Below are 22,265 nucleotides of genomic sequence, written 5' to 3' on the forward strand. Positions count from 1 at the left end.
TTCTACAGATGAAGCAGATGGAATAAAGACAAGTGAGAGCAGCAGGTTCAGTGAATCAGCAGAGCAGTTCAGTTGTAAAAGGATGTGCAGCTGTTGCTCATAGTTCCATAGGTTGAGTAAAAATGGTGGTGGTGGGGGGGGGGGGCTGCAGAGCATAATGGATACTAATTCTGCTGAAGAGACATAATTCAGAAATTGACACCCATGAGACAGCCACTGAAGAGAATGTGAGCGAAGTATCAATCAACTGAACTACTCTCTTCTGAACTGCATCAAGAATTTGTAAAGAGGGCTTGGCACACAACCCAAATATGAGAACTGGATTTCAGATTTGTACAGGGTAAGCAACTGGACAGAAGAGGTTATATTTTAAGGTGGGAGGAGGATGTTGAGTTTTTCTGAAGCTGTAGATGCTATAGAAGAGTTGTGCTTATACCAGGAATGGCTAGGAGTCAGTCCGAGAGAAAGAGAGATCTGATCTTGACTGTTGAGTTGACCATTATCAAAGATAAGTTGAGAGGAACTAAGTCTTTTGTGCAAGAAAAAGGCAAAACCGTTTTTGTAAGGGTGAATAGGTTTTTGTCACCTTGATGAAGGATGATGATGGTGTGTCTAGGGCATTTATCATAGATGATCTTGATGTTTGAGTAACACAAAGTTTGTCATGTGAATAGGAGGAGAGTGCTCTCATCAGCAAAACTGTGAATAGGAGTTGAGGTCAGTGACAGTATGTCATATATATAAAGGAAGAGAGTGGGGAAAAATAAAGCCCCGGAGGAACATCTGCATTAACAGGAAACTCAGAAGAGACCACCTTCCACCATTACATGTTGTGAATGAAAAAAAAAAAAAAACTTGCAATCCAGTTACGAAGGGAGGAAGGCAGACCAGAAGATGGCAGTTCTAAGGAATCCCTCAATACCATACCCTTTTGAATGCCTTGGAAATGTCAAGTTCAACAGCATATTACTCCAAACTTTTCTATGGAATTTATCGTGAGAAGATGGTGATGTAGACCAGATCTGCTTTGGGTCTTAATACTTAAAATCCTTTTGATTGGTTGACAGTTCTCCAAATGTTAAAGAAGTTGACTGTTGATGACCTCCATTATGTTGGACAACACTGAGGTGAGAGCAATAGGTCAGTAGCTTATCTTTTTTTTGGGATTTTGCTCTTGGGTAGATGATAAAGAACAGGTGTTAGTTCTGTGGTGTGTTTGTGCTCCATATTCTTATGTTACATTATTATGAATTGTTCTTTGACTTGATTGTCTCTGCATTGACTGTTAATTTCAGAAGTGCATTGACTATTATATTTTAAACATTTTATATAATATATTTTTTACAAGTTTTATTTTTAAATAATTTATTTCAAATGAATACTATTTATACATTATTTTATTGATATAGATGAAGTACTACAGCATCAGCTGGAAAAGGATGATGTTTTACGAGCTGTTTTTCGAAAAGCAAGAAAAAAAGCTAAAGAGGAATTAAATGATCTCTTAGCAGACTTTCGAAATAAAAGAACAATGGGTAAACTTATTTAATGTCTACATCTTCCATTTTATTCATTATGTATAATGATTATATATTATCTATATGCTGAAATTCATTTCGATTTTAATTGCAGTATTATTGATTTGAAAATTAACTACATCAAATTACATTTCCTCCAAAAAAAAACAAATCTTGAGTGCTAAGATAGTAAATGCTGTGAAAAATTTTATTGAGCAGATTTTTTAATTATAGAATTTGGTAGCAAGGGCCCTTCCATACTATAATTTTGACGTAGCCCTTTATTTGGAAAGACTGTCTCAAATTCCATCAAGGATGCAAAGAACCTTTACCAAGGCTTTTCAGTTGAAGGTCACTTTGAAGAAGCATGATTTTTCCTTCTAGAATCTCTGGTTTTCATCCCACAAAAACAGGCAAACCAATTGAAACATATGGAAATGACTGTCATGATAAACACTATGTGGATAGGATTAACTGCCTTATCACAGCATTAATTAGGTTTCATGAAGGGAAAGTTACTTGTCAGTGACAGGCTATTGAGACTAACTTGCATGGAAAAATGGAATAAGAACTTTACAGCAGCAATTTTTACATAAATGAAATATAAGAGAGTAGTTGCTCAAGCATGAAAGCTTGGAAGGAGACGAGTATTGTTCATGGAGTGGAGAAACAATAATGGCTTTTGATCTCATGTACAATTTTCACTGTTTAGTTACGCATATTTTTAGTAGGTAGCCACTCAAATACTGAATGAATAAAGATTGGCTACAATTTAGCACTCACCAACCAAATTGCACTCTGTATTGGCTTAAACCATACAAGCAATAGGGTGGTTTAGCATAATCAGTTGTCATCTGGGACAGTGCCAACTTAAATAAGGCCTTACTGTTTCATCATGGAATCTGGCCAGTAGGAAGTCAGGCACCATAAGAAGCAGCAGAGCCAGCAAGCTAGCAGAAGATTTACAAAAAACCCATGAAGCCTAGCATAAAACGGTATTGCGAAGAAGATGAAAACGAAGATGAGAAACTTCTAAATTATAGTAATAAATGATTTTTTCAAAAAAAATAAGTAGCAGCAGCACGAAAGCAAACTTTTTAATTTCAAAATGGGAAAAATTAGAAAATGTAGCCTAATTCTGCATTTATGGTCCACTGAAAGGCACCAGTAGCAAAGGAATATTTTGAAAGTTTATTTTTCACTTGGTTAGACTATAATAAATTTAGTTTAATCCTTTATCCAAGTGTGAGCAAACAAAGTTTTCACCTGAAAGTATCTTCAGGACTGGGGTAAGGTGGTACAACACCGGGAAACTCTTTGCAAAGGTGGAGCAAGCTAACATCACTCCTTTCTCAGTATCTCCCATAATGCAAAACACATCTCCTTGCGGATATGTATAATGTTATGCATTAAGGGAAGGGCCACTACCCATACTAATTTTGACCATTATTGAGGTCTCTTCAGTGGGAGCCAGGCCTAAGTGGAGATACCAGGCAGAAGCATTAGCAAGGTCATCTCTACCTATAGGAGTTGCCAAACGATGTGCCACCTTTGTTTGCAAACTTTGCAAACAGGTGCAAACTTTGTTTGCTCACACTTGGATAAATGATTAAACTAAATTTATTATAGTCTAACCAAATGAAAAATAAACTTTCAACATCTTTCTCTAAATCCAGAGTAATTTAATAAAAAGGTGGCACACCGTTTGGCAACTCCTATAGGTAGAGATGACCTTGCTAATGCTTCTGCATGGTATCTGCAGGATGGATGATTAATACCCTTGGAGGGTAATGGATAGCAATGCTGTAGCTAATGAAGTTCTAACTGAGGCTCGGCTATTGCTGTTACCCTCCTGCCATGATCAGAGCTTTAATAGCTCAATAACACCTTATCCCTACACTGCCCTCTACAGATAACGGGGAAGATAAAAAGCATTCTTGCTTCGTTCGCCCCTTTAAGCCAGTCCTTATAAGGACTATAAGGACTGGTATCTCCACTTGGGCCTGGCTCCCACTGAAGAGACCTTAATAAAGGTTTTAACTAGTCTGGGGAGTGGCCCTTCCCTTAATGCATAACATTATACATATCTGCAAGAAGATGTGTTTTGCATTATGGGAGATACTTAAATAGAAGTGATGTTAGCTTGCTCCACCTTTGCAAAGAGTTGCCTGATGTTGTACCACCTTACCCCAGTCCTGAAGATACTTTCAGGTGCAAACTTTGTTTGCTCGCACTTGGATAAAGGATTAAACTAAATTTATTATAGTCTAACCAAGTGATAACTTAATGCATAACATTATACGTGGGCTGTTCAATAAGTAATAAGACTAATTTTATTGTGGCGAAACCACTCATCACAATATTAATTTCTGTGGAATAAAGAAATGTTGCTGTATGTATTAATAAAAGAGGTTGATAGATGGCGTATACGGGCTGATGTGTCACGTGACTAAATGCAACTGCTCATTGCCACTCCTACGAGGTGCGACCAGTCTTCGAAATGGAAGCATCCTTGGAACAGCGTTATGCGATTCAATTTTGTGTGCATTTGCAAAAATCGGCATCGGACACTTTTAACATGATATGTGAAGCTTTCCACGATGAAGCAATGTCGAGGGCAAGTGTTTTTCACAGTCAAAAAAACTTTTAAGGAAGGAAGGCAAAATGTGGAAGATCTTGAACGTGAGAGAAGACCTTCAACGTCCATCACAGAGACAATGATCAACACAGCAGCGATTATCATCAAGCACGTCAAAAGAAAGAATCTATTGCTGAAGAATGGCTTCTTATTGCACCACGATAATGCAAGTCCACATATTGCTGGTTGTGTAGTGGACGTTTTGCAGAAGAACAACACAGATATCCTACCACACTCTCCATACAGTCCTGATCTCGCACTGTGCGATTTCTGGCTGTTTCCTCAGCTCAAGAAACTACTAAGAGACCACCATTTCGAATGCAACAAAGCATGTGTAAAAGCTGCAGAGGCGGTTTTGAAAGAACTCTCAAAAAACGAACTCTCACATGTGTTTAAGAAGTGGACGCAACGTTGGGACAAATGCATCGCGTCTCACAGTAGTTACTTTGAAAAAGACCATGTAAATGATGACGATTAAAGGTAGTCTGTTTTCTGTATAAATATAGTCGTATTACTTATTGAACAGCCTACGTACATATCTGCAAGGAGATGTGTTTTGCATTATGGGAGATACTGAGATAGGAGTGATGTTAGCTTGCTCCACCTTTGCAAAGAGTTGCCCGGTGTTGTACCACCTTACCCTAGTCCTGAAGATACTTTCAGGTGCAAACTTTGTTTGCTCACACTTGGATAAAGGATTAAACTAAATTTATTATAGCAAAGGAATAGAGCAATTCTCTGAATCATTAAGAAAGGGCTTCTGGAATGGGTGGGGAGGGGGGGGGGGAGACAAGTTGCAAAGTTAGTTTTTATTGGAGACCTGAATAGCAGAGTAGGAAATGAACAAATATTCCTGGAAAATATGAAGAGCAATAATTAAATACCTATTAATTTCCTGTTCAGGATATGTACTCTTCACTCACTTGCTCTATCAATATTTCAACTAAAGACGAGTTAGCCAATCTCATATGGAGTTATGCGATTACAGAGAATATTCAGATAATTTCATCCTGCAGAACAAGAACACCAACCAGAAGAACACACAGTTATCAGATAAAATATGCTAGGTGCATGGTCATTGTTTGATTTGGGATTTAATTTCATTTTGATGGTGCAAGGTCATACTGTGCCAGGACATAGGTTTACAGCAGCCATGGTAAACAGTTAATAGGACAATCACAAAAATCTTACTACACTTGGCAGGATTCGAACTGGCAGCCTCTTGGTTAGAGATCATAGCCATTGTGCCATTAATTGTTATTGTTTACAGACTAGTAGGACATAAGATTATACAGTACAGGCAGCCCTCAGTTTACGCCTTACTTCTGTTCCTGAAAAAATGGGCGTAAAACGAATCCAATTTTAATGGGAGGTACAAAATTATGTTCCGTGCAGTCAAAAAATATTCACATGAAGTATGTGTAACATTAATATATTTAATGCTTTGATAATACATACGTATATATTTGTTAAAATAAAATTCTTAATAACGAAAACAAAACAAAATTTTATACAAAAAATATGAAAAATATGAAACTTTGAAAAGATATTACATATTTCTATGTTATAGTTCCTGGTTTCGAATAACCGGCATATTTTTTTGAAAAAAGTATCCAGTGTTAACTGCCTAGATTTTCCTTTTCTTTCTTTAAGGAGTTCAGTGTAAGGTCAAATAGATGCGATTACACTCCTTTTTACGTTCGCACTCCATTCCCAATTGTGGTCCATTTCACAGAGTTCATCAGTCAATGTCTCTATGCTTGCAAAGATATGCTGCAAATCGGCCGTTTTCATATCTCTCAGAGTACCTTCTTCGTTTTCTTTCTCCTCCTTTCAATATCGACTTAATTGTTTGGCTAATTCGTTTAAGTCTTCATTGGAAAGCGGTTTATCATGGCTCTCTAAGTCTTCTGTCACATCTTCAGCTGTAATATCCTCCAATCCCACCTCTCGCACAAGTAATATCTTCAATAACATTCTCCTCTTGCACTAATTCCTCGAAGTCGTGCATAAATGCTGGAAGAAGTTTTTGCCATGCCCCTTTTAAACACTTTGCTAACACTTCGTTCCAAGCTGCCTTGATGTTTTTAATGCTCTTCAAAATATCAAATGACCACCAATAGTCTTTAATAGTTTTTCCTGAAGTGGCCAAGACTCTTACCATTTCCATAAATGTTATACAGAGGTAATAGGCTTTGAAGATTGATATAATGCTATGATCCATTGCTTGCAAAAGCGATGTTGTGTTTGGGGGGCATATAAACAACCTTAACATCCAGTGGTGTTCTTAGTTCAGCAAGGTTTTGAGGATGTCCAGGGGCATTATCCAAGAGAAGCAATGCCTTGGATGGCAAATCATTTTCTTTACAGAAGCGAAGCATGGTAGGACAAAAATAATTTGTGTGCCAATCTATAAAAACGCCTTCTGTAACTCAAGCTTTCTTGTTCCATTTCCAGTAGACTGGCAGCATGGCTTTTAGACCCTTGAAAGCACGTGGTGTCTGTGAATGGTACACTAACATTGGTTTAAGCTAAAGTTCCGGAGACATTTGCACCCAACAAAAGTGTAAGTCTATCTTTTGCAGCTTTAAAACCTGGAGCGGAATGTTCTTCACAGGAAATGAAGGTGCATGATGGCAATTTTTTCCAGTAGAGCCCAGTCTCATCAACACAAAAAATGAGATCAGGAGGATAACTTCCTTGTTCTAGACAGTCTTGAAATTCTTTAGGAAAAGCAGCCGCTGCTGCAACATCTGCACTTGCCGCCTCACCACATAATTTGACACTATTGGCACTTACTTCGAGACTTAAATCTCATGAACCAACCTTTGCTTCCTAAAAATGTTTCTTCGCCTCCATCTGTCTTCTTTTTAAGATTCTCAAAAATTGTTTTTGCTTTTTTCAGTTATAACAGCCTGCATCAGAGGAATGTTTTTCTGATTCAAGTCATCCACCCATAATGGTAATACTTTTTCCAATTTTTCATGAAGTTTACCCCTGCTACAACTTACATGTTTTGCATTTAGTTACATAGATTGTTGCACAGACTGTTTTATTCTATCTGCATTTTTTATAATTGTAACAGTCGATGGAGGCAAGTTCATACTTCTACAGACATTAGCACATGTCTGCCCATCTTCCATTCTTTGAATCACCTCCATCTTCTTTTCAAGTGTGATTGATTTCTGTACTTTCTTATAACAGCCTGCATCAGAGGAATGTTTTTCTGATTCAAGTCATCCACCCATAATGGTAATACTTTTTCCAATTTTTCATGAAGTTTACCCCTGCTACAACTTACATGTTTTGCATTTAGTTACATAGATTGTTGCACAGACTGTTTTATTCTATCTGCATTTTTTATAATTGTAACAGTTGATGGAGGCAAGTTCATACTTCTACAGACATTAGCACATGTCTGCCCATCTTCCATTCTTTGAATCACCTCCATCTTCTTTTCAAGTGTGATTGATTTCTGTACTTTCTTAACACCAAGTTCTGCAAACTTTTCTGCACTTCTTTTATCAGACATGGTATGTAATTATGTACTTTATCAATTTAAATACGTATGTATGTAAAAAAATTAAATAGAACAATTAGGTAGATTCAACAGTAAAACTAGGTTTGATACATATATGTCGTAGTAGCTCGGTAAATAAACACTCAAACACTCAAGTGCCTGCTAGCATCATTTCTCAGTCAGACCACACTGCAGTAAGAAAGCATGCGTAGGCATCTGCCGTTATTGTGAATCAGCATAAATTGAACCGTCATAAACACCGAGGGCTGCCTGTAGTTTAAAATAGAAAATTATTGCCATTCAGTTTGATCTTGATAAAAATGAATATAATGTTGAAAAGAAAAATATCCAAAAGTTATAGAACAAAAACAAAAGTCAGCCAGTTTTTAGATAAGATATTTAGACTCACATAAACAGTATTATTGGAGAAGAGCAAAACAGTTTGACAACAAAACATGTTACAGACTAAGTGGCAAAATTTAAGGGGATGTTCAGGCTACTATGATCGCACTCCGTGATTAAGTTTATCTTATTTTAATCTCCTGTCAACAAATTTCATCCAAATTAGTCCATTGCTTGTTAGCACTACAATATTCTCATATCTAACATTTTGTTCTTATAAGGTAATTCTAATTCAATCCACCCTAGACCTTGATCCTCCTCTGGGTCTCCTATCTTAGTTTCAGATACCTGTTTTGCTAACTGTTCTTCTCCATTCTGTTTAAGTGATGACACCACCTTAGATTGGCCTTGTTCATACATTCATGAATGCTAGCCATGTCAAGTTCCTTCCTAATATCTTCGTTAATATGATTTGGCATTGATGCTATCTATTCACCTCCCTAATTTTCCTTGGGGGCTCTTTATTTGCAGTCTCTAATCTTTGATCAAGTACTTTATTTATTGGATCTGATAAGAAATAGCTGAATATTTGAACGACTAGAGGGGCTATATGGTATGTAGTGTCTGAGGATAGCTCTTGACCAGATAACTGATATTTTGAGTAAAAATTGATGAATTTGCATAGTATTGTTTACTTTTAGTATTTTAACGTGTCTGGGTGATTTTTGTGTGTTTTTCGAGTATTTTAATAGTAAATTGATGGATACGATTATCTGTGCACATGGCTCCCATAAAAAGAAATACAAAGATGGCGTCCAGGTTGCCACATTTGTCTGAAAATCTTAACTTAAAAGACTTGATTCAGTGTACCGTTTGCAAAATGTATGCATTGCGGAGAGTGGTTGGAGTCTGGTTAAACATCGATAGTGGAGTGAATGTGTGCAAAAAGTGTAAAGAATGTGAGGATTTAAAGAGTGTTTCAGGTTGTGTGAGTAATATCATTGTCAACAGTGAGAATCTAGATAACAATGATATTCGAGGTATGAATGATGATATTTGCAAGGTAGTACCTGATAGCTCTGAGAGAGTGGCGTTGAAAGAGAGAATGAAGTTAAGCATACAGAATGATTGAATGAATCATCGGAGAATAAAAATGATGACACTGACTAAATGAATGAAATAGCACTATTACGAGGAGCGATACATAGAATAAATCAGCAGCTGGAGCGTTGACAAAAATCTTTAACTAGCGTACCGACTAATAATCAGCAACAGTATGATAGAAAAAAATAAGGGTATGAAAGTGAGTGTAAACAAAATGAAAGAGCGTGTGTTGTATGGGGATTCCTTAGTAAGAGATGTGTTAGTTGAGAGTTTAACAAAATCGCATCAACCCGGTGCGAACATAAAGAATGTAAGCGAGTCAATTAGAATGCAAAAACAGCGGGTGAAGGAATTGATGGTGGTAGCGGGTAGAAATGATTTGAAAGGAAACAAAAAGGCTATAAGAGAGGATGTGAAGGAATTGCTTGAGGTAGCAAAAGAAAAGAGTGAGAGAGTTAGGATGGTGAGTCTGTTGCCACGGTATCACAGTGAAGAGTATAGAAGGAGGGCCATAATTGCCAATGACTTTGTGCGTGAATTATGTTTCATGAGTGGTGTGGAATTTGTGGATGTGTGGAATGAGTTTGATGGGCGAAAGGAGTTATATAAAATGGATGGTTTTCATTTGAATGGATTTGGTGTACAGAGACTTGAAAAGGTGTTGTCAAATGTAGTGGAAGTGAATGTGCAGAACCAGAGAAACCAGAGTTATTGGGGGGGGGGTGTAGATATGCAGATTTTAGGGAGACAGTTGAGTGTGTAATTGTGTGTGGGATGGGACAAGTCAGCTTCTGCAATTCATGTATACAAATGCCAGAAGTATTAGGAACAAGAGGGAAGAATTTTTGGCCTTGGTTGGCACTTCCAGACCACAGGTTATTGGCATTAGTGAAACATGGCTGACAGAAGATGACACAGCTAGTGGGATTGAATGTGAGGGGTATGGTGTGTTCAGGAGAGACAGGGAGAATAAAATGGGGGGGGGAGAGGTGTGTTATTGATGATAACGGATGAGCTACAGCCAAGGAGAATAGAAGTGGAACTGCAGGATAGTGAAAAGAGCACATTTGAGGCTATTTGGTGTGAGACTGAAACTAGCAGAACAAAATATACAGTTGGGTGCTGCTATAGACTAGGTGATGGAATAGATGGTGGTGATAGTATGCATAAGCAAATAGAAGAAATGAGTTGAAGGAGGGTAATTATTATGGGAGATTTCAACTATGGTAACATTGATTGGAAGGAGGAGAGGACACATAGGAGGAAGGAATTGGATTTTATGCAGTTATTAAGAAATAGCGACAGCATGTAATGGAAAATACTAGGGGTCAGAGAGTGCTTGACCTAGTAATTGCATCTGAGAATTTGGCTGTAACGAATATGACCACGTTGCCACCAATTGGTGAGAGTGATCATGGGGTCTTGACTCGGGAGGTGGCTAAAGGTGTGGAATTTACAATTAAGACAGGGTTACATGTGGAATTATTGGGCTGGTAAGTATGAGAAGCTTAGGAGATTGATTGGTACAGTGCTGTGGCGTGTACAACTGCAAGGGCTAGAAGTTGACAGTGCATGGGAGACGGTTAAAAAGTGTTTGCATGAAGCAATGGCTGACTGTATTGTCGTGACGTTGTTTTCTTTTCATGTTCGAATCCGCCATCTTGTTTTTAAGTCACTTTCATACAATAAAACACAACTAATTATAATTTGATCATCAATCCAAGGGTAGAGAATTTTCTATTATACTGCGCCACTCCATCCTTAGATAAGTCTATATAAAATAGCAGGATCAATTCAAGGTTAGTTAGCAGTCTCCTCATTCATTCTGGCCGAAGTATTTGTTTTCTACCTGGGATTCCCGCAAGATTCGAATTTTTGTGAGCGGTGCAATAAAAAGGAATTCAGGCAAACACAATAAGTAGATTAACAAATGAAACATTTAATATAAGCTATATAACACACACATAAATTTTACTTCTAATTTTAGACAATAGAATCAAGTTAAACATTAGGTCATGTCAATCACATTAGTTCAATCTTCCAAACCTTCACATACATTTTCTCAGTTTCTGAGTCACGAAATTCCTACACTTAATTAAACATAATAGAACTTCCTATCAAAGCAGCTTCCACACATTTCTTAGTCATGCTATAAGCACAAAATATCACAGGCACTAATAGCTGTAAATATCTCTCAAGCAATTCTCATCTTCATTTCTCAATTTCGAAGAATTTCCACAGTTAAAGTTAGGTTAAACATAGCGTAATTAACACTCAATTCTTCATGCATCGAAATAATTCAATATGATAGTCCTTACCAGAATTAGTTCCTAGTACATCAATTACATTGTGAATATACTCTTAAATTATATTTATTTCACTTAAGAACACATCTATAAGACTTATCCACATTTGTAACTAAAACACTTCAGAACTCTAGACATCAACTGTAGGGTACTTGAATTAACTTGTTATCACTCATTAACCAATTAAACACTGTGCAGTTCTCCTTAGGGCAAATTAGAAATAAGTCGCAATTCTAGACCAACTGGTTTTATTCAGAATTCTTCACTGAACGTCCAGCATTTTATATCATCCGATTACAGCATTAATTTCTTTTTATTATTACTGCTGACTTCACCTTCAGCTAACTATAAGATTCACTTCGTCTTTGCTCGCATATAAATATTATCCCTTTTAACTTCTGCCTTGAGAACCTTTCATTTACTTCCACTTCTGTAGTTTATACCCTTGCTTCCTTTCACTTCAAAATTCCGTCTCGACTCTTCTCTACTTGTTACCTTCCATTTCTTTTTTTTATTCTTCTCTCCAAGCTCACGCTCTGTTCCACTCGCGCTCGTTTATTTCATGCGTTTCCATGACAACAAATAAACGTAAACATTTTCGTCAATGTTACATAAATAAGGCTATACCACTACATTGAGTTAATAAAAACACAATAAATAGAATATTAGAGCTACTTAATCAACTCTTTCATTTCATACACAGATAACTATAATAATATTCATGTTACAATATATATATAAATTATACACATATTATTATTTAGTAATTTAATTAGTTGATTAAATTCAGAATAAATACTTAAATAATAATTCTTAAATAAGGAGTAATAAATAACTTTTATACAAGTCATGATTAATATATAATAAGCAATGTTAAATGTGAATGAAAGAAAAAAAAAACAAAATACACAACATAGTTTCATTCACAGTTTAACAGTATACCTAGAGTCCGAATAATGAATCAAGTAGGAGTTAAATGGATGAATAACACCATTAAGCTTGAGCTGAAAAAAAAAAAATAATAATAAAAAAATAAAATAAAAAAATAACAACTGGAGGGAATTTAAGGAGAAAGGTGAACGGCAGGCACATGAACAGTATAAAGCGCAGGCCAGAAGGGTGACGAGTGTGGTAAGAAAAGCAAAAAAGGATTACGAAAGCACATTGGCCATGCAGGCTAAAGAGAATCCTAAACAGTTTTTTCGATATGTTGCAAGTAAAAGAAAAAATGTATATGGCAGAATGATTTTAAAGAATGCCGATGGTAGGGAGGTAACTGAATCAGTTGATATAGTTGAATTACTGAGCGAGTACTTTGTAAGGGTATATCATCCAGGTGGTGACATTGCAGAAATGAATGAACCAATAGATTATATGGGAATTGTGGTGAATGAGGTGGAGGTGAGTAGTCTATTGCAAAACCTTAATGTCAATACATCTGTGGGATTGGATTGTATACCAGCTCATATCTTACGTGAACCTCTAAAGAATTGTCAGTACCCTTGACCATTTTGTTTAATCTGAGTCTCGGGTCTGGGTTAGTCCCAGGGGGTGGAAAGAGGGGAAAATAGTTCCACTGCATAAAGGAAGTTCCAAGACTACTGTTGTAAATTACCAACCGATTAGCATATCAGGAATCGTTGTCAAGGTCTTGGAGAAACTAGTCAAGAGAAGAATACAGGATTGGATAGATGAAAATGGGACACTGAAGGGTAGATCATGCCTCAGTAACTTGCTCACGTTTTATAACACAGTGACGGCTGAACTGGATAAGGGTAATGGGTTTACAGTGATTCTACTGGACCTTGCCAAGGCCTTTGACAGGATACCACATGGAACTCTAATTAGTAAACTGTAGTAAACTGGAGCAGATGGGGATGGATATAGGGTTGGTCAGATGGATAGGAGGGTGGTTGATGGAGAGATACCAGAGAGTGGTTTATTCAAGAGTGGAGTCCAAAAGATGGCTTGTGACTAGTGGTGTGCCGCAGGGTTCTGTTCTTGGACCACTACTTTTCAATTTGTTCATTAACGATATAGGAAAGTATCTGAGAGGAAGTGTTCACTTGTTTTCTGTTAATGCAAAGTTGGGTAGAGCAATTGTGAGTGCACAGGATGTCAAAATTTTGCAGGAATGATTTGGATAGTTTAGAGGACTGGGCTAGGGAAAATGGATGTCAATTTAATGTGGCAAAGTGTAAGGTTATGCATTTTGGAGTGAAAAGATTAGCAGCAGTATATCACATTGGTGGAACCGTACTTCAGGAGATTGACGAGGCCAGGGATTTGGGAATGTTGGTGGATAGGGAGTTGAAGTTTAGGGGGCACATTGCAAAAGTGGCTAAATCAGCTCAACAAATCACTTGGTTACTGAAAAATACTTGAACAAGCAGAGACAAGCAAGTTATTGTTCCTCTATATCGAGCCCTGATAAGACCCCATCTGGACTACTGTGCTGAGATATGGTTGCCATGGTTTCTTCTTGATGGGAAGGAGGTGGAGAGGATCCAGAGATGAGTGACCAAGATGGTGGCAGGTCTGTGTGGAATGAACCTTATGAGAACAGATTTGTGGGTTGCAAAAATTGGTTGATAGGCAGAAATGGGGTGATATGATTGAGACATTCAAATTACTGAAGGGTTTCAATAAGATTAATCCAGAAGATATTTTTGAGAATAGGATTGGTGGTGGGAGGACTAGGGGGCCATACATGGAAGCTGGGCAAGAATGTGGTTTAACAAGGGTGTTAGAGCTATGTTTTTTACTTGGAGAATGGTCAATGAGTGGAATAAGCTGCCAAAGTCTGTTGTGGGTGCTATGACCGTGAATGAGTTCAAGGCGAGGTATGAAAGATACTGTGTGAATGTTGAATAGTTGTTCTTGACATGATGTTAGGGCCCTCCCTCGATGAGTCTGTCGACTCCTTGGAGTTGCCCGAAATAATAATAATAATATTTAAAAGAGAAAAGAGGAAAAAATTGAGAGGAAAGCAATAGAGATATATAAAATACAAGGAAGCAGTTCTAAACATAAAAAATTTTTCATAAAGCAAGGAAAGCTCTGTCTTTCTTCTAAATTTCTACAGATTTATTTACTTTATTTTATTTATTTACCACAATTAATTTACTTTATCATTAGTAAATAGTGTTAGTAAATAAGAAAGAGTTCATTCGGCCTCATCATCATTCACATAGATGATGGAAGAGAGAAGAAGAAGTAAATAGTATGAACTATCGTAGACTGAAGAAAGGAAAACTCTATAATGCTCTTTTGTTTCTCCAACAGCTGTCAAACAAACAAAATAATGTTTCCAAATGATGCCTTGATGCCTATTAATCAACTTCAAAAAATGGTTGTTGTTATGAAAAAGACTAATTATATTTTCATACGAGACAGTTGAAAAGGATTCTTGTGTAGCAGAAATATACAGAAAATATTGATGACCTATGTGCTTTAAGCTACACTTGAATTCAATTCAGAAATGCCCTACATTTTGCATTATGGATTGATATTCTTATCAAATATGTACCCCTAAGAAGTATATATTTGATGATGATTGTGCCGAAATAGCTGAAATGTTAAAGAATTTGTTCTATATGCTTTATATTCAGAATGCACTTGAAGTTTGATGTGTTCCTATGTATTTTTAGTTCTGATGTTTTCATCGATGATTTGCCATATTTGATACAACAGTTATTCAGTTTATTGAAGGAATCTTGCAAACTTGTACTGGATTTATTTAATCTCAGTAAGAAGCCGAGATTAAAGTCTCTAATTTTGATTTCAGGTTTAATGTCACTTTCCTTTATAATGTGAACCATCTAGTGATGAATCACATGGAAATAATGTGCACCCTTGTCTCACACCTGATTTAACATCAACATCTATTTGTATAGTTGCCCACAGTTGAGAGAACCATAGCTGGCAAAGTGTGAAGAAGAGTCAATTCAGGTTGAAGGGGAGAAAAGAATAAGGGATGTATGAATTTGTCATCAACACGGAAATCACGTGCTTTATACATAAAATATTCCAACTGTTATACAAGCAAAATAGTTACCACTTTAAAATCTAGAATGTTCATAAAAGAAAACTAATTTTCCGATGTGTAATAATAAATGCTCATCCCACGAAATGGATCGATTATCCTTTTATTGGAATGGATTCACCTTCTGCCACATGCAGAAGTGTTGGGCATTCTCACATGTTAAACATTATGTTCATGTTATATTTTTATGATTTCTCAATTATCTGACTTAAAGTGAAAATCCAATCCTAACAATCCATGTTTAGCCTAAATCTAGTTCGTTCGTTCTCCAAGTTTCTCTTTGACAATTTTTCTTACCCTTTTCTCAAGTGTGCTTGCGTAAATCTTAAAACTCCAGCTGTGTATCCTGTGATTTCAATGGATAGCTTGGATATCTAACTCTTGCACATCCCACGATTTCCATGGGGTAGTCTCTATTTTGCTTTTTTCTACTGAGGATCTGCACAAGCATTGGATATATTTGGACCATAAGATGCATCTTTTTACATCGAAAAATTGACTTAAAATTGGGTTGAGTCTTATGGTCCAAAGGTAACATTAAAATACTAATCTTTACTGTACCAAAGCTGTTAGCAAAGTTCAGTTACTTGCACAATATGTTTATAAAATTAGTAAGTACACCACTGAAGGTAGGTACGTAAGTTATTTGCTGCATAAAAAGAATTACGGTATATTAATTCCTCCTTCATATCCAATGGCTATAAGAAGTCCTTCATAAAAAGAGCTTTAAGTAGTCGTGCTTCCACATCTTCAAGTACAGAAGAACCTACACGTATACCTATCCCCTATGTACGTGCGGTCAGTGAATAGCTAAGGTGCTAAAACCACTAAATATCTGTGTGGCTTTTCGACCCATCAGAAAAATATCCACATTCCTAATGTCTCCAAAGGACAAGCTCCCACAACTCAGCTATCCAGGTGTCTACCAGATTCCCTGCTCGTCTGGATTATCATATTTCGGACAAACAGGAAGATCTGCTCGGGTCTGGTTAGAAGAACACCAGTCGTACATCCAGTACCATGAACCTGAACAGCCTGGAATTGCAGAACATGCCATCAACACCAGACATAGAGTTAAGTGGAAAAAGTCATTCACAAAAGTCGGTTCCTAATGGAACGGCTATACAAAGAAATGTGAAACATTACTTCACTCCCCTAACCTAAACAGATCCAATGGTCTACGTCTTCCCCCCCTTGTGGGAGATAGTACTTTATAAAGCAGCAAATCTTTCCTGACATATAATTGTATACACGCATATATATATATATATATATATATAAAATAAAAATAAAAAAATTTTAATTATTATAATTGAATAATTAAATAAATATAGGAAATTTAACCTTTAGTTACTTAGGTGGCGCTTTGTGAATATAACAGTTATTGTTTAATTAGCCTTGTACCTGTACTGATATGCCTGTGATACTCAGGTGAAAATTCTATGAATAAAGAATAATTTACTTGAGTTAATTCCGTTATTATAATAGTTAATAAGATATTTATTCTCTCTCTCTCACACACACACACACACACACACACAAAATAAAGACAAAGATAAAAAAACAACAACTTCCGCTTTCCTTTTATTTGAAATATAAATAGTATGATCATGAGAATAGATTACATTAATAAGTAACATTATTAATTATAGGATTAGGAAACATATTTGGGCCTCCTGATTATCAACTTGGTGAAGCAATTTATGACAAAACAAAGGAATTGCGTATAATTGAACAACTTCTTGTGCCAACATTGGAAACTTACTCGTAAGTAACTTGATTTTTCTCAAATCTGCTTTGTTTTAATGCCATAATCTACATTTGTGATCTTAAAATTTTCTATAGGAATTGCCAACTTATTGAAACGTTGTCAGGATGATGATGAGTTTGATATTTGAGAACTAACAAAAGCTATATGAGGTTTCTAGGTTGGATGTTGTGTACACATTCGTTTTTTTATTTTGTGGTGTTTATGCTATTAATAACAGCAAGAAAAGTTTTATTGATATAATATGTTTTATGTTATTCTGATAGTAATCTTCAGACAGGTTCAGGTGCATGTGTACATAAGGGATTTGAAAGCAATAGCCACAATTGAGTTTTGATCAGAATAAAATATCATCATCAAATTCCTGCCATGTACCTTCAAGGGGTGTACAGGATATGATAGTACTACATGAAAAATTTACATTATTACTAACTTGCTATCTACAATTTTCCTCCAAATCAGTCTGTTACTTGTCAAGACTTAACATTATCAGATCTTATGTTTCTATCGTCTAAGGCACTTTGTACCGTATCAATCCACCTATATCTTGGTCTTCCTCTGGGTCGTTTTCCTGCCACCCTGGCAGAGTAAACTCATTTTGCTAATCTTTCCTCACCCATTTTGTTTAAGTGACCATACCACCTGAGATTAACTCTGCTAATGCATTCCTGGATGCTGACAATGTCAGGTTCTTTCCTAATATCCTCGTTTTTAATATATTATATTGCCACTGATGCCATCTATTCATGCCTCTAATCTTTCTCAGGACTCTCATATCTGCGGTCTCTAGTCTTTGGTCAAGTGTTTTACTTTTGACCCAGCTCTCAGATCCATAAGTTAAAACTGGTTTGAACACTGTCTTGTATACAGCTAATTTAGTGTTCCGACTAATTTCTGTCTTATTCCATATGAATTTATTCAATTGACTGCCTACCATACCAGCTTTGTTGATTCTGTTGCCTATTTCCATATTTAATTTAACATCTTCAGTAAAAATCATGCTTAAGTAGCTGAAATGTTTTACTTGTTCCACAGGTTCTCCGTTCACAATGCAGTCGGCATTTTCAACGATTCTGTCTATTTTCATTGTCTTTGTCTTTTTATTGCTGACCTTCATACCATATCTATTACAACAGCTATTCAATTTAGTCAGAGAATCTTGCAGACTTGTAGTGGATTTATTGATAAGTATAACATCGTCCGCATAAAGCAAAGAGCTGACATTAACATCTCCAATTTTGATATCATGTTTAATACCACTTTCCTTCATAATGTGATCTATATAGATAATGAATAACAGAGGGGATAATGTACATCCTTGTCTCACACCAGATTTAACATTAAACTATCTTCCTGTACTTCCTTCAATTCTAACTGCTGACTTACAACTCAAATTGCCCCATTGACACCATATAACTTTAGCATTTTGAATAGCTTTCCTCTTGGCACCTTGTCATATGCCTTTTCCAGATCGACAAAACTTAAATACAGATCTTTGTTATATTTCCATGCTTTCTCAACTATTTGTTGTAAAGTGAAGATCTGATCCTGACAGCCTCTATTTGGCCTGAATCCAGCATGTTCTTCACCAAGTTTTCTTCCACAATTCTTCTCAACTGTTTCTCAACTATACTTGCATAAATCATACCAGGAACACCCAGTAGGGAAATACCTCTGTATTCTCACATTCAGTTTTATTTCCCTTTTTATATATAGGTACTATGAGAGCTCTACTCTAATCATCGGGAATTCGTCCCTCAGTCCAGGCCTTCTGAAATATGTTGGGCAGCCACTGTAAGACTTTTATACCTTCATACTTGAGCATTTCTGGTCAAATATCATCCTCCCGCTGCCTTTCTAAATTTCAAACCTTTGATGGCTTTTTTTACTTCAAGTATGAATATGTATTCTTGACTTACAGTGTTTAGCTTTCTTACATTTGTCTCTGTATTCTCTAAGAGCACAAGCTGACTTATTTGCCATGAACTGTTGATATGCTTTCTTCTTTTCCTTCACTGCCTCTTTAACTTCCTGTGTTCACCATGGAGTTCTGATTTTTCTATCCTTGCAGACAACCTCACCACATGCCTCTCTGGCTGAATCAATCAAGTTTTCTTCAAGGCTTGCCACTGAATCTCTAAAGTTTGGTTTCTGTTCTCAAATTCTTTCATTTTTCCTTCAATAATCTTTGTGTATTTTAGTCTACAGTTCACATTTGATAGCTGCTCAACTTTTACTCGCTTTAAAACTTTCTGATATGTTTTAAAGCGACATTGAATTTCATATCTATTCAATATGAAATTCAATTTTATCCTGCTCAAGACTAAATAGAGATTACTTCCAGTTTCAAATCCTCCGTACACTCTTGTGTCCTGCACCAGGGAGAAAACATCACTATCAACAATAACATAGTCAATGAGACTTTCTTATTCCTTGCATCTTCTCTCCATGTGAATTTGTGCACATTTTTTTGTTGGAACATTGTGTTACTAATAACCAGTCCATGTCCTGAGCAGAAATCCAACTGGTATTTGCCGTTATTATCAGCTTTGCTCTTTTCTCCAAATTTTCCCAAAATATTTTTGTATGTCTGAAAATCATTTCCTACTCTGCTATTGAATCCCCAACAAGGACCAACTTTTCCTTTTTCATCGTGTCAGTTGCTTTCTCTAAAGCCTCAAAAAATTCCTCCACTTCTACCTTAGTAGAACCTTCTGTGGGACCACAGACACAAATAAGTCTCATTGTCCAGTTCCCAATTCTGATATTTGCCCACATCACTCTACTCGGGATTGCCTGCCATTCAAGAAGATTAGCCTCGTATTTAGTGTTGAATACTGTGTTGAATACTACTCCTTTTCCTTGATTTTCATTGCCTGAATAGAACATTTTGTATTTGTTGCTCAGAAAGAGCTCACCAGTTTTGTCTTTTTTGTTTCAGTCATCCCTATTATGTCGATCTGGTACTTATCTAATTCCTCAGCTAGCTCCATTTCTTTGCCATTCAGGCTTCTTATGTTGATAGTACCGATCTTTAACTCTGGTGATGTTGAGTTGGAGTGTGTTTTCAGATTTGTTCCAGTAGCTGACTTTTCGCTGTTTGTCACTATCACTATGAATATGTATTCTTGACTTACAGTGTTTAGCTTTCTTACATTTGTCTCTGTATTCTCTAAGAGCACAAGCTGACTTATTTGCCATGAACTGTTGATATGCTTTCTTCTTTTCCTTCACTGCCTCTTTAACTTCCTGTGTTCACCATGGAGTTCTGATTTTTCTATCCTTGCAGACAACCTCACCACATGCCTCTCTGGCTGAATCAATCAAGTTTTCTTCAAGGCTTGCCACTGAATCTCTAAAGTTTGGTTTCTGTTCTCAAATTCTTTCATTTTTCCTTCAATAATCTTTGTGTATTTTAGTCTACAGTTCACATTTGATAGCTGCTCAACTTTTACTCGCTTTAAAACTTTCTGATATGTTTTAAAGCGACATTGAATTTCATATCTATTCAATATGAAATTCAATTTTATCCTGCTCAAGACTAAATAGAGATTACTTCCAGTTTCAAATCCTCCGTACACTCTTGTGTCCTGCACCAGGGAGAAAACATCACTATCAACAATAACATAGTCAATGAGACTTTCTTATTCCTTGCATCTTCTCTCCATGTGAATTTGTGCACATTTTTTTGTTGGAACATTGTGTTACTAATAACCAGTCCATGTCCTGAGCAGAAATCCAACTGGTATTTGCCGTTATTATCAGCTTTGCTCTTTTCTCCAAATTTTCCCAAAATATTTTTGTATGTCTGAAAATCATTTCCTACTCTGCTATTGAATCCCCAACAAGGACCAACTTTTCCTTTTTCATCGTGTCAGTTGCTTTCTCTAAAGCCTCAAAAAATTCCTCCACTTCTACCTTAGTAGAACCTTCTGTGGGACCACAGACACAAATAAGTCTCATTGTCCAGTTCCCAATTCTGATATTTGCCCACATCACTCTACTCGGGATTGCCTGCCATTCAAGAAGATTAGCCTCGTATTTAGTGTTGAATACTGTGTTGAATACTACTCCTTTTCCTTGATTTTCATTGCCTGAATAGAACATTTTGTATTTGTTGCTCAGAAAGAGCTCACCAGTTTTGTCTTTTTTGTTTCAGTCATCCCTATTATGTCGATCTGGTACTTATCTAATTCCTCAGCTAGCTCCATTTCTTTGCCATTCAGGCTTCTTATGTTGATAGTACCGATCTTTAACTCTGGTGATGTTGAGTTGGAGTGTGTTTTCAGATTTGTTCCAGTAGCTGACTTTTCGCTGTTTGTCCTGGTTCCTGACAAAAACAATCGGGACCTTGTTGAACTGGGTGACGCCCCCAGTCAGCATGAAATTTTGTCATGTTGTACCATCATTTTGTATTTTGGTTTAAGGCAATAAGAATACAATTTGGTTGGTGTTAAATCCCAAATTGCCAGCCCATCTTCGTTCGTTCAGTATCCAGGTAGATACCCAACAGGGTGCACCAGAAGGTGAGGATTGGACATTAGGTCAGAAGCCCTGGTCGGTTCTCTGCATTTCTTTAAAGGCTATGTGGAGGCCTCCTCCCAGTTATACAGCTTTGACCTTTAAGCACCCTCAGACTAAAATATCACATTGAAAATCAAAGCACACACAAAAATATTAAAGAATTGAAGTCAAGTAGTGCTTTCAGGTAAATTGTAACGCAAATATACAAATGGTATTAGAGAAACATGAGAGTTCAAAAATAAGAAACATACTCAGTTCCAAGATAATAAAGAAAACACTGGCTGATTGAAGCATGTCATGAAGTTGTGTGGAAGGATAGATTAAATAAAAACCTTCATGGTGGACTGAAGAAGTTAAATATAGGATCAGCACATGAACTCAGAAAATATAGAGAAAAATAAAAGAAAGCCAAAAATCTTAACAAGTCATAGGAAGATGTTGGAAAGAATATAGCAAAATGTCAAACATCATTTCAGGAGGATATTGAAAGAGCTTAGAAGA

General features: G+C 36.5%; 1 protein-coding gene across 1 annotated transcript in view; it reads left to right on the plus strand.

The window, feature by feature from the left end:
- LOC150106740 (rho guanine nucleotide exchange factor 11-like) overlaps window positions 1-22,265 on the plus strand; it is an 837,747-nt gene that overhangs the window by 325,890 nt on the left and 489,592 nt on the right. The window contains exons 17-18 of the mRNA XM_090393466.1: window positions 1,410-1,535; window positions 17,125-17,239. Coding sequence (XP_090249592.1) covers window positions 1,410-1,535; window positions 17,125-17,239 — 241 coding nt within the window. The remainder of the gene's footprint in view (window positions 1-1,409; window positions 1,536-17,124; window positions 17,240-22,265) is intronic.

This window comes from Typopeltis vanoorti, chromosome 5, assembly GCF_054136105.1.
Source record: "Typopeltis vanoorti isolate ZY-2024b chromosome 5, IOZ_Tvanoo_1.0, whole genome shotgun sequence".
In the NCBI taxonomy this organism is placed as follows: Eukaryota; Metazoa; Arthropoda; class Arachnida; order Uropygi; family Thelyphonidae; genus Typopeltis; species Typopeltis vanoorti.